The 14384-nt window shown below is 36.0% G+C and overlaps 1 protein-coding gene across 2 annotated transcripts; it reads left to right on the top strand.

Annotated features, from left to right (window-relative positions):
- Positions 1–4878: 4878 nt before the first annotated feature.
- On the top strand, positions 4879–8109 carry LOC124329315 (replication factor A protein 1-like). 2 transcript variants are annotated; one of them, XM_046788349.1, is made up of 6 exons: positions 4879–5011; positions 6088–6235; positions 6299–6494; positions 7044–7162; positions 7427–7588; positions 7883–8109. In XM_046788349.1, the coding sequence occupies exons 1-6, from the start codon at positions 4881–4883 to the stop codon at positions 7994–7996; spliced, it is 870 nt and encodes a 289-aa protein (XP_046644305.1). In that variant the 5' UTR covers positions 4879–4880; the 3' UTR covers positions 7997–8109. The 2 variants fall into 2 exon arrangements, with proteins under 2 accessions (XP_046644305.1, XP_046644314.1); XM_046788358.1 differs by lacking the exon at positions 4879–5011 and adding an exon at positions 5535–5691.
- The last annotated feature ends 6275 nt before the right edge of the window (positions 8110–14384 follow it).

The raw sequence follows: 14384 nt of genomic DNA on the forward strand, positions 1-14384 counted from the left end.
CTTTAACGCTGTTAGCATTGATCCAGTCTCAACGATATAAAAATATATAATACATTTTCCGATTGCTATAATTATCCCCATCAGTGGTAGGAGTTTCATTTTATGGAGAAGTTCTAGCATTCCAAATATTGTAGTTTAATTTTTTTCAGTGTGTACAAAATTGAAATGGATTCCATCTAATGTAAGTTAATTTACTTAGTTACAATTTTATATTCAAGTAATTGTAATAAGTATACTTGTTATAAAAATTAGAATGAAAACATTGGCGATGTAGAGCTGGATAGGAATGGTTTAAAAAAGAAACTTGAAATGCTTTATCAATAAACACAGAAGGTGCAAGATGTAGAATCTTTGGACGTGCCTCCAATTGGTGTCTTTTCAAACGTGATTTTTAAATCTTTTAACATGCACAATACCAATGTAAAAGATTTAAGTGATGCTATTGCGAAAAAATGAGAGGTAATTTAAAAAAATAATTCCAATGGTGTCACAATTGGAATTATCAATACTAATTCAATGTAGTAATTTTTTTGTTTGTTTTAGACTTGTTCAATTGAGATAAAGTAGTATTGTCTATCGAAATCTGTAAAGTTGGCAGAAAAAAGCGGAAACCGGCAGAAGTCCATTATTGAAAAATTTGTTTGCTAAAAAAGAACATTTTGGAATTATCCATTTATTTTCCCCCAATGGTTTTTGTTGGAAATTCAAATTTTTTCATCTGCGCAGAACCAAAAGTGGTAGATCCAAAAATTATTTGTAGATTGCCCTTTTGCAACTCATCATTTTCTGAAAATGGGAGTGGATAAATTCACGAACGAACTATACATGCCACAAGAATTTTTTCGTGTAAAAGTTGAGGCTTTTTTTGCCGAAAAACAAGACCCCATTGACAATCATAATTTCTGGTTACAACGTGCAATAGAGGACAAGAATAATGAACGGTATGTCATTGATGTAAATTGCTATTTTTAAATTAAAAAAACAAATATCTTATTTTTACAGAGTAAATGAATTGCCTTCTTCGGAAATTAATTATGGACAGGAAGAGTATTCTGACGTTGGGATTTTAGAAACTTTTATTCTACAATTTTTAACGTTGATTAAACTATTAATAGTATTTGCTATTTTTTTTTAATAACAAATTTTATCTTCACAGAGTCGAGAAAGTTTCGGTAGCGAAGTAAAATATTGCCTTGACAATTGATGAATCAGTATTGGAATCACGTGAATGAAATGTCACTACCAGCGAACCTCTTCTTCACCAACAGCGAACGTATTAAACAAATGATATTTGCTATTTGCTATAAAATAAAAAAATATTTTTCCGACAGAATAAGTTGTTTGCAATGACAAGTAAAATTTATGATAACGTTTCACACGGCAAGAAAGATTTGCGCATACAGCAATAGACGAATTATCTTTTGGAATATTGACTAGTCCGTTGCAATGACAGAGTGGTGAATTTATACTTGTTTGATTTTGACATCCATCTTGAACATTCGTTCCACTTTCTTCAGCAGGGTTTTTTTTCGTATCTTACTGCTGTCTAATATCGAGTTAGTAATTCAGGCAATGCAACTTTTAACATATATAACTTTGATTTCGGTACCATTTGCTCAGTTACCAATGTTTCATCATAAAGTACTTCGATACACGCAAAATCTTTTGTCGTGTTAACACAGACATAGGCTTTCTTCAATTCGCAAGCAAACATTTGCTGCTGAACCTATATAAAGAAAAAATTTAGAAATTTCATTATTGAATATAACTATGAATAAACATACTTAGTAGTAGTAAGCGTGAGTTTTTTTTCAATTACAAAACACCGTTCTCACCAACTCTGAGACAAAACCCAAAATCTTCTTTGGCAGCATCAAATAACATTTTGTTCCGATGTGAAAATGGACATTTAATTTCAATGACCGTTGATCCATGACAAGTACATTTAAATATTCCGTCAGGTGAGGTTGCAATATATCCATGTGAGGTTGAAACATGTTATGCAGCGTTTTCTATTTCGAAGGCAGAATGATTATTTCTTTCTTTCATGTGAGCTTTCAAAATGTTTAAAGCGATCTTCTCATACTTGATTCCCCAACTAAAGAAATTAATTAAGTGTTTAACATGCTTAAAGATACGAAAATGTATTTTACTTGGTATTACTCTGTAGCTTCTGATGTGAATGAAAAATCCATAGGGTAAACGATTTATGGCACCAAAGATTTTGAAGGTGCCGTTAAGCTGGTACGCGTGACTTGATAAATCTTACTTGCAGTTACTCTACCCTCACGACCATGGTTCCACTGTTTGCAATGGGTTTGTTGTTTTGTAACAATCTCAAGAGCCAATGCTTGTTCTTTGGTGATTGAATAGACACCCAAATATTCCTGGCATTTAGCTTGAATTTCTTCTATCGGGAGATTAACCAATGTTTTGTCGAAAATTGAAGTAAGTCTTTTCGGTAATGGAGTTCTCACTTGTACGGGAACATATTTGTCACTGAAAGAATCGATTAAGAGGTGTAAAAAAACTGGAGCATTCTTCTCGTTATCCAGATTACGAAGAATTTTCACAAATGTCTCTTTTGTACATAACTCGTATTCATCGTCTCTTCGTTTAGTTTTCTGTGAAGTTTTCAACTGGGAAATTTTTGTTGGAAGTTCCTGAAAATATATAGAATTTAGAACATGTTTTACATGCTTCATTGTATTAAAGGTAAAAGCAATACTAACTGGATGTTTGGTAGCACTTTTGTTATGCCACCTTTGGATTGTGCTGGTGCACGATTCTTCTGAAATATTGACAACTCCCCACAAGAGAACTCCAACGTGGGAACATGTCCCTCCCAATCTGCATTTCAATATTAGTATTAAATATTACTGAATGTTGTGAAGTAAATGAAATATTTTTAACATACCCACCAATACAGTCACAATGTCCACAGGCAACACCACCATAGCTATGTAAAACCACCCAACATTTAAGTAGTGGGGGTTTACTTAAAGCCATGGAATGGGTAACCTGTAAAAATTTGCATAGAGGTTAACAATCAAATATTTCATCATAAACGAGTGGGTAAAATAGCCCTACACACCAGTCCTTTCACAACACTTTTTCCATTTGGTAACTTCATTGCAGAGGTAGAATATAAGTAGTAGAAGCATAAGTATCCATCAATATATTTTTTGTAGGATTCCAGACTTTTGACACATTCGATTGGTTTCTCTGTTGCCCTTGGACTTTTTGTACTGTTTGGTTTGTACATAAGAAAGAAAATGCGATCATTTCTATCTGTCTGTTTCACAAGACTCTTGAAGTCTTCTTTCTTTTTAGTCCAAAATTGTGGCTGGGTTTTGAAAGGGCACTGTATCAGACGAACATTTCACAGCTATTGAATATAAGATAACTTCTCTTCCAGGGGTAATCCCAACGCATATGCAGACAAATCTATTCCTTGCATACCGGGACTGTGACAACAAAAAACACTCTGAAAACGTAAACAACACGTTTCATTAACTTATAAAAAAACGTGAATTAAAAAAAAATACATCAAACTATTCTCTATTTATTTACTAATTTAATCACTATTATTTATTATTTTATAGATTTGTTCAAAGATACAATTGGAAGAAACTACACACTTATTCGAAGAGACCCTCACAAAACCCATAAGAGCTCCACATCGCCCAAAGTGAAAAGTGCACTTAATATGGCCGCCGCGAGGTTGCCATGGCTGGGGTACACGTCATTGGTTTGCTCTATTGCTATTTTTAATACATCGATAAATAGAAAAGGAATTTTATTTGTTTTAGGAAAAAATCGATGCTTATTACACCGAACCAATTGATATAAATTAAAAATGGTAACATAAAATTATAATGTAGAGGGAAATCAAAATGCTTTGTTTAAACTTTTTTTCTAGTCTGGATAAATGGTACTGCGCAATTTTGCGTATGGCCGTCAAACCGTTTGTCTTGCCGTTAAGTTCAGGTTTGAGCGGTTCAATTTTCAGATGTGATAGCAATGGATACTTCTAACAATTTTGGGTTTAATCACAGGTACATTTGTTAGCAAATATTTTTTAGATTTATTTCAATTTGTGTTGTGTAATTGAAATAATGTTATGGTTGAATCAATTGGTTTTTAGACTCTTGAACTTGTTCATGCCATTTTGGACTTGCACGAGTAAATTTACTTGTGGTTAGAAACTGTGAAAGATAGTGAATGCAAATCAGCTGACGTAATAATTTGTTTTCCTTACTTGAATAGTTTAAGTTATTGCAACAATCACCGTGGATTGCAATACTAGGAGTACCAAGTGTTGGATAGCACAGTGGATCGTTACATTACTGCAGTGAATGTATCTATTTACCCAGTTCACGAGAAGAAATTCGGGAAATATGTACTAGCAAAGAAACCGATCAGTGTTCTCATTGAAAAAAAATCTTAAGATTGTTTGTCGTGATGCTGTCTCACTGCAAATTGCCAACAACGACAGTGGGTATGTAATTTTTTCAACTTTTATTTGTCAACATGTAAACTTGATCTGTGAAATTATATTTGTTTATTGTGATACAAGGTCCTTGGGTATACGCCTTCGGGTTATTGTGGCTATTGGGATAACTATGTATTCGTTTTTTGTCATCCCCCCCCCAAGATGGCAGTACAATAGCTGGAAATAATGGCAAATGTTGAGGTGAAAGAGGTGGCAGTAAAATCGGGGCAATATATAAACCATAATCGTTCATTTTGTAATGATGGGTGTGGTCGCTAGGGGAACCATATGTATAGGGTAGTGAGGGAATGGTATCGTTAAATTCGTTATGTGCAATCTTTATGCATGGCTGTGTTCTTAATAGAGTTTTTTATATCGGTGCATCATGTCGCACATTGCAGGTCCGTCGCCCAAAAAATTTAGGTCGTCTTTGGCGACTTCATTGAATGTTCCTGTGTCCAGCAATAACCAAATTTCCCATACAGCGATTAAAGATCTGTCTTTAGAGACACAATCGTAAGCACAACCGTGATGTATTTTCTATGTATATTTTTAAATAATCATTTGCGATTTAACGTAACCGTATGTCTGCGCTACAAAGGTCTAAAAATGTTTAGTGGATGTCATGTGATTTCTTATCGGCTTCCCATTGGTTTAAAAGTTGTGTGAACGGTTTCCCATTGGTTCGGTAGTTTAGTCATGTTTAGGGAACAGTTGGCGTTCACACTTTGCGCTTTTCGGCATTATTTTCTTTATCAGCTGAATCTGCGTGAAAAACTACAGGGAAAGATGTAGTTTACATCGTGATTAGTTTAACATTTAAATTAGATATTTGTAATTTCAGAAACGCCACAGTCCTGGTATTGTGAGCAGCGTTCGTCATTTGTTTTATGTTTTGATTGTCATTTCTAAGGGATTCATTTATGTAGTTTACATGAAATTACAGGGAATAATATAGTTGAGTTTCGTTAGGCACTTCTAACGATTTCTTTTTATCGAAATAATTGTTTGAGCCCCAAAACACGGCTATTTTTTAAATGAATAATTAGGAGGTTGTCATTTTATTTCAAATTTAACGAATTATTTTGACGTGGATCGCAACACGTCGGGACCATCAAATCACAAATGTTGTTACTCGCCAGCAAATACTTTGTTTCCATGATCATGGAAAATGGAAAAACAATGGAAAAAATCTCGTAGGCGGCATGCATCAAATGGCCATTTTTATATTTCTATTATTATTATTTATTTGTCAAAAGAGTGTCCATCAAGTGTCTCATTTATTAGAAAATGGAGTATTTCACTGATGATGTTTGGTTTACGGCACTTTAGCCAAACACCAGACACTTGATGGACACCCTATTGACAAATAAATAATAATAATAGAAATATAAAAATGGCCATTTGGTGCATGCCGCCTACGAGATTTTTTCCATTGATTTTCCATTTTCCATGATCATGAAAATGGAAAAACAATGGAAAAAATTTGGCATGATCATAGAAAATGGAAAATCAATGGAAAAAATCTCGTAGTCGGCATGCACCAAATGGCCATTTTTATATTTCTATTATTATTATTTATTTGTCAATAGGGTGTCCATCAAGTGTCTGGTGTTTGGCAAAAGTGCCGTAAACCAAACATCATCAGTGAAATACACCATTTTACTGAGTGATGGATCGGGAACAATAAAGGCTGAAGGCTGGGGTCAACCTGGTTTGGCCTTCTTCGAATCTGTTATTGTAAGTAATTAATTTTCATCAATCGTTTCCCGTTAATTTATTGTTATTTTATAAAAAAACTAGGTCGGCTTATGTTATAGCTTATCTAGCTTTGCCATTAGGGATCTCAAGGAGAGATTTTTTAAATTTTCCTGGTTAAAGAATCCCCTTTATATATCCGTGGGATCCTCTTCCAAAGCCATTCCGGATGCGGATATTGATATAGAAGACTTCAACTGGGATTTCATTTCACTTAGGGCGTTAAGTAGAAAAGGACAAGGTAATTACCTTGTACCATTATGGTATGCAATTTTCAACATGAAAAAATAAAAAGAATTAAAAAAAAACCAACGCCATCTAGCGATCAACCTTTGATCTACATATGGTAAAAACGCCACTGCCATCTAGTGGTCAATTTTGGAACTACTTCCAATAACTTTTCTCCTTTTGATTTACAACTTTTAGTCTCGATTTAAGTCTTAGAAAAAATACTATACATATTCATATCTATCAGGGTCAATTATCAGTAGGCCTGCATGTTACTTATAATATCTTACTTATAAACAGTGATTTATTGATCAATTTCCCTTGATGTATAGTATTTTCTAAGACTTGAACCGTGACCAAAAGTAGTAATAATTATGTAGAAAAGTTTTGGGGTTTAGTTTCAAATGTGACCGCTAGATGGCAGTGGCGTCTTTTAACCTGATGTAGATCAAAATTTGATCGCTAGATGTCGGGATTTTTTTTTTGCATGTTGGAAACGGCGCGCCATATTTAATGCTTGTTTGGTCCAATGATAGTTGATGAACATAATTTCTTTTATTAGGGGAAACGTTCGCCATTGTAGGGGCCGTCATCGACGATTCGGGGGACATCGTTATCAATGTCAACAACAGAAACCTAACAAAGAGGGACATTACAATTACCGATCAGCTTAACGTAAAGGTATTGTTTAATTTTTTTGGACGTAACACCTGCCATCTATCGGACAAATTTGGAACTACACCCTAAACTATTTTTTCTAAGACTTCAATGGAGACTAATAGTTGTAATTCAAAAGTAGAAAAGTTTTGGGCGTAGTTTGAAATTTGACCGCTAGATGGCAGTGGCGTTTTAAACCTGATGTAGATCAAAATTTGATCGCTAGATGGCGGAATTTTTAATAGCAATCGTGATACCTAACCTAACCAAACTATTATTATCTTCCAGGTCATCGTTACCATGTGGGCCAGGGCCGCCCAATTTGTCCAAGCCCTACACGATAGCAATCAAGATTCCCCCGTGGTTGCCTTTTGTGGGGTGCGCCGGAACATGTTTCCGCAGAAGCATTCGTTGGTTGTCATCGATTGCTTCGATGACACCTTTATTGATGTAAGTATTTAAATGATTTATTAAAATCATTATTAGTTTTCCTGCTTTTGAATAATTGCGCTTAAATCAGAATTGTCATGACAATTCTTAATAGCTTAAATTAGAATTGTCATGACAATTCTAATTTAAGCGCAATTATTCACATAATATAATTGATATAATAATATAAATTATAATAATTGCGCTTCAATTAGAATTGTCAATTATTATAATTTATATTATTATACCATTTATTATTATTGTATCTTTTAAATAATAACGATTTTAGTCAAACATTTTTCATTTCTATTGCAGTTTTCACCGGTATGCCGCCAAGCGCAAGAAATTCAAGATTACTTGATCAGGACTAAAAAGGAGCAAGATACAGTTGCCATTCCTGAGAATTCAGAGGATAAATCAAGAAAATGAAAAAAGGAAAATTGTTAATGGCACACCAAGATACAATTTCATTTAATAAATCGAAGTCCTCATTCCACAATATGTCGAGCCAATTTACAGTAATAAAAGCGTCGCCGAAATCATTTCAAAAGAGATAAGACAACTCAAAAAGTTGTTACCCAACGAGCGCGCCATGCAAAATATATTTTGTATTTTTCTTTTTACCTTAGTCGGATAACGGGTCGACAGATGAATAGTCTATTTTGTGAGTGATGTTCGGTGATGTTGAACAAGTTGTCCACTTCAAAGATTTGAATACCTTGACCGTAAACCAGGATTTTGGGCAAAGAAGTTTTGGAGGCACCCACAGACACGTCCAGACCTTGAATGTCGGATATGTCGCAGCAAACGGGCGAGAGCCATCTAAGTCGAGTGTCTTCTCGTTTCCAGAGGATCAGTCGTTGGTCCAGTGACACGCTTAAACACAAATTGTTGGCCAGCAAGGCCACCCCTGTTAACGTATTTAAATTAAGGTGATGAAGCAGAACACAATTTTTTAAAAAAGGAATTCAAACATCAACGAATCTTCATAATAAAAATGTTTCTCGCAACATTGACCACATTGTTTTCATTGTTGTGATAGTGAAGTTGCCTTGTGTTCAATGACTCGGATGCAGTTGTTTGAAGAGCTTTTAAAATGTCTTCAAAGCTTAAGAACAGCACCTGCTTTTGAAACGAAAGACATGAGTTATGTATAATCACACCAAAGCAAGCCAACCATAATACCTTGATATTTGCAGCTGCTGGCCTGGATTCAAAGTCTTCCAGTACATTTCTGGACCTTGTTTTCCCATAAGGAAAGAAGGTGGACGATACAATCTGAAAAGCGGGCCGGCGTGCTGGTGAGATAATATGCATTAGATAATTTTCAGAACTTATAAATCACACGACCACAGCTCGAAGGGGGGAAAAAAGTACCAAGGGCTAAAAACTAGTGATGAAATCAAATGCGAATGATCTTACTCTATTATCATGAATTAGGTCTGAAACACTGTGTGGCGATGGACGCCTTCGCCATTTCGAAAACCTATATTTCGGCCGATATATCTGTATCACGAAATTCGTAACACCAAGTAACACCAAATTCTAGACTTAAAAACAACATCAAGAAGCAAACTCGAAACTTACACGCCATCTAGGAATGGTGATTCCATTCATATATTATGGATTTATCTGCTAGATGGCGTACCTCTGACACGGACTAATAAATTTGTTAGAAATTGAGGTAGGAATTTGTTTAGTTCCGCATGAGCATTACGAGCGAAATCATTCAAAATGCCGAAAAGAGGCAAGAAAAAAAGTACTTTCACACCAGACAGGCAGAAGATTATTAATAAGGCGCAGAAAAGGGCGGCAAGCGAGGAATGCAGCCGTTTAGATTTTGATTTAGTGGAAGAAAATCGAATATCGGTAACCAATTTGTGGTTTATTTTGAAAACGTACAATACTTAAATTCGCAATTAATGCAGTTGTTTTCTGCAAATGATTTGGCGCCATCTGAAGAACAATTGATTGATGTGGACATAGAAATTGAGGTAGGATTCCAAATATATTAGTCTGTTTGTTAGTATTCTGATGATAAGAAAGCAATAAAGTCCATTTTAATTGTGCTTGCAGTTTCAAAATGAATCCTCAGAAGTTCAAGACATGGACAGCAATGCTCTGGTGATTGAAATTATAACTGAAGTAGCAACAGGAGGAGAATTATCTCTATTGGAATCATCAGAGGAGTTTTTAACTGAAAATACGATTAGTCTGGACTTGAAAGAACCGCCAACAGCTAATCAACTAGCTGATTTTGAAAAAAACCCAATAACTGCACTTATGGCTTTGGCAACTAATTCTGGACTGGGAAGGTTTTCGGCAACTCGAAATCTTTACAGCAGTGGTATGGCACCTGTATATAATATTTCCTTTAGAATATGTCGTAATCTAAGCAACGTCGTTTCATGAGATTTGTTTTTCATTTAGCAAATGACTTACCGAAAGTCACTGAACAATTGCTTCATGAACTAAAGGATAATCTTAGAAATGAGGATAAAGGAGAAATAGTTGATAGATTTCAGCAGTTTTTTAACACCAATGCACTGTTGGTTGGTTGTGCAAGCTGTGGCATCAGGGAATTTGTAATGGGGAAAACAACGTACCACTACATTCCTGTAGAACAATTGTCAATTCTCCTTCTCACAAATGAACAAATCGCTTCCTATACCTCCGTTCCAGACCAATACAAACCGGTTATTAGTGTTTACAAATTTGAGAGAACAGGTATGATCTTACTTGAATCCCTATCGCCAAACACGTAAAAGCAAAGTTGAAGTTATTATGTGGTGTGTGGTGTAAATGCACAAAACAATCACTTTAGAATTACGATTTTACTTTTCTTGAAATTCCATATCACATAAGAGTATTTGCACAGAGCAAAGAGCAGAAGAATCTATCTATTGATTTGATTTGTGTCTCTGGCCATGGCGCATCTATCTATTGTTGTTAGAAAAGAAAAGTTGATTTCGTCTGCTTCCTAATATCTGGCTGGTCTGTGACAGCGGTGTCAGTCAAGCAAAATCACACTATTTGCGTAATATACGCTTCAACGTTTCTTGACGCTTGTTTGGCAATTAAAATATAATCTCTAACCAATTTTGCGAAATAAATAGGTCTTCTTTATCATTTGCATCGTGAGCTTGTCAAAAATGGAACTGCTGCTATTTGTTCAAAATGCCACAGCAACATTATGGTTGGTAAGCCATCAATACCGAAATTGGCCATTGCTGCTGGAATTGACTTTGGGAACTATGATCGCATTGGTTTAGAACCTCTAACAATCGTGGAAGAATTACTGATATCTAAAAGTAGACTTTATGTTTCCATTGTTAAGCTGATTGGCAGTAGAGCTCAAGAGAGACAGTCAGCCAAAAAAGGCCACGTAATTATATTTCCTCAGCCTGACGGACCATTAAAGTTAGCTGAGCTTCAAAGGATGAATTCATCCATTGGTAAATATAACTAATCAATAATTGATAGATGCAATAACTAACATCAAATATTAAAATAATTAGATGGTGAAGAATATCCAAGAATTGAAAATCTGGAAGATTATATTTTTGTGTGCATCGTTGGATCACGCTTTTTAAACAACACACTCGTCCCTTCCACATTTCCTGACGTTTTGGAACTAAAAGTGAGGGTTGGCGTAATTTACCTATGGCTTAGTGCGTTAAAACATATCAACCCATTTTACCGCAACATCGAAATTATTGACACACCTGCGATGCGTTCACAGTTAGAACAGATTACTATAAATTTGATTACTAATGCCACAGTAGTCGAAAATGAAAGCGATATCACAATAGATAGGATTGCTACTCAAGAAGAAACAACGACATCTGTAGAAGAACGCGAAGAAGATACTGTTCGTCTGATGCCAACTATCCTTCTTAAACGTGATATCCCGATCACACAAGGTCAAACTGATTCGGTGCGCACTGCATTTGAGGGATTAATGGGTGAGGGGTGTTGAATAATGTACATTCTGTTTAGAAAATAATGTATTTTTCTAAATTCGCAATTTTTATTTTGAATTTTATAGAAACGATTCAATGTAAAAGATCAACAAGTGAACCAGAATACATCAACAACCAGGCTGTTGGTATTCACGAGCACCGAGAAAATATTAACCAGGTAAAAATATCTAAGATTTAAACTAAACTATTTACATACCTAAAATTGAAAATATCCAATTTAGATTCACGTCGATATGGAACATACCCCCTTCAACGAATTTGAGGATAACAACCTTCTTTTCTACACATCTTTCCCATTTTTATTTATGCTTGGAAACGGTTTGAAGAAAAAGGGCACACTCTCAACTGAAACAATTCGACATCTTATGTTGCAGTTCACAGCACGTTTTTCAAACTGTGAAAGACTTATATTCCTTCTATTCGATCAATTACAACGGCATTCGGCTGCACGCGTTGTTGCATCCCGTGTAAAATGTAATCAAAGCTCTTTTGATGCCTTTGCCAAATGGGTGAGTGACCCAACATTCTCCATAGAGCTCCAGGAAGCTGCGAAAAACCCTGCGGCTGAATCGTCATTGAAGCTTTTACAAAAACTAAACAAGCACATCAAATCTACTACAAGTATGGTCCCTTACACAGTCGCACAACGCAGTGCTTCAATTAAAAATCTTATGACAATGCGATACATGTACGGGATGCCGAGCATATTTTTTACCTACGCGCCTGACTACGTTTATGGCAAATTAAATTTAAGAATGTCGATCGGCCAAAAAGAAAATGAGGGATTTCCTGCAAATGGATTTGGATTAACAGAAGCACTTCAGCAAGGTGATTCCATATTCCACGATGTTCCAATAGCGCCACACAACCTCGCGGTACTTAATGCTAAAGGACCCGTGGCTGCTGCAGAATACTTTAGACTTCTCACTGAATCTGTTTTCCATATTCTTTTGGGCACACCCGCCGAACATTGTTCCAAAAGAACAGAACCTCTACCAGCTAGAAAGCGTGGGGTATTTGGAGTACCTATTGCATCTTTTGGAACGGTTGAAGAACAGGGTCGGGGTTCTTTGCACCTGCACGTCGTGTGCTGGGGTGGACTGCCTGGGCATCTTCTTCAGTCGTCCGCAACCTTCCCTGTCTTAATTGATGCAGTCGCTGAAGCCCTAAATGGGATGGTGAAGGCCGAGGTTGATCCTTTAATTCAAGCTGGTCAACTGATCAATCAAATCAACAGGATAGCACCACCAAGACCATGCCTTATCACTGCTAGTAATCCGATTGCCAATCCAGAGAAATTTTATGAGGAAGTAAACTCTGCTGCCATAATGTGTAATTGCCATAGTCATACAGAGACATGTCATAAAGGAAAAATAGGAAAAATATGCTGCAGATGTCGCAGGCCGCAAGGTCTGGTATCTGAAACCAGCTGTGTTCAAATCGAGGCAGCTAATGGCATCAACAATCAAGCTTCTTATAACGTTCTCGAAAAAGTCCAACAACCGTTGCGTTCATCCTTAAAAAGCAGAAACATTTCAAAATTGCCGATTCCGGAGAGAGACAAAAGATTAGTAATGTGGGAACTAATGCGCCGATTAATGGAAAAAATTCGCGATGAGGACTCAAGTAATGTATTTTTCTTGGCTATTTATTGAAATTGTTCTGAAAATTTCTAACTTGTTAAGGTGATGGACTACAGTTGACGGATCATTTACAGAGCAAGTTTTTAGACCTTACTCAGGAACAGAAGGATCGAATAAATGCCATATTTCCAAAACGGAATGGACTCATCGTGGAATACAATGAAATCATAACTGCTTTACTTGGGTGTAATACCAATGTAAGTATATTGGGGAGTGACGAGCAAGCCAAATGCACTCTTTTGTATTTGCTTAAATATGTGACCAAGCCTAGTATTGAGATCACGCACAGCCTTAGTCTAATTAGTCACGCGCGACGTACTATAGAAAAACATCCTTCAGTTGCACAAGACACTGGAACTGAGCAACGTACAGCCATGCATTTCCTCAATCGAGTGGCAAATAAAATAAGCAGCACCGTTGAAGTATCTGCCCCATTTGCATCTCTTGCTATATTAGGTAAAACAATTGTGTTGCTCAAAGTGTAGAACTGTTGACCGAAATAATCCTTATGATTCCCTACCAAACACCTAAAATAACCGAATGAACAATGTTATCTTTATCAGGAGCACCAGCTGAATTTTCTTCGGTAACCTTCTTCAAGGTGTTTGTCAAAGAAGCTATTGAATTTGTCAAAAAACATCCTGACTACACTGCTTCTGATCTCTCTATCGAAAGCAATAGTGAGTTCCAAACGTTACCGGGTGATGAAGAAGAAGAAGATGACGCTGATACCGTAGTAAACAATCAATTCAAATTAATTAATTCACAACTTTCTTATGTTGGGAATTATTCAATCAATTTTTATTCCAACATTTCACAGAATGGTGGTGACAATAATCTCCCATCTGAAGGGATAGACATGGAAGAATTATCTGAATTGTTGAATGAAGAATTACAGCCAGAGATTTTGTGCCCTGAATATGATTCCAGTGAAGAAGGTGACAGCTCTTCTACGGTACCAATCTACACTGGAGCAACAGGAAAAATTGCGGTTCCACAACACATTCATTATAGCTACCGAGGGAACCACTTTCAGAACTACAGTCTCTATGAATTTGCGTCAATTGTTGATGTTGTTCCCAAAAAAAAAGAGAATAACCAAGAAGACACTGGCACTGTAACGAGTCAGGACACAATTAAGGAGAACAGCAATAAGGTAAGTAGGCCAGAAGTCCCAGTTTACTATATGAA

The sequence above is a fragment of the Daphnia pulicaria genome, chromosome 1, assembly GCF_021234035.1.
Source record: "Daphnia pulicaria isolate SC F1-1A chromosome 1, SC_F0-13Bv2, whole genome shotgun sequence".
NCBI lineage: Eukaryota > Metazoa > Arthropoda > Branchiopoda > Diplostraca > Daphniidae > Daphnia > Daphnia pulicaria.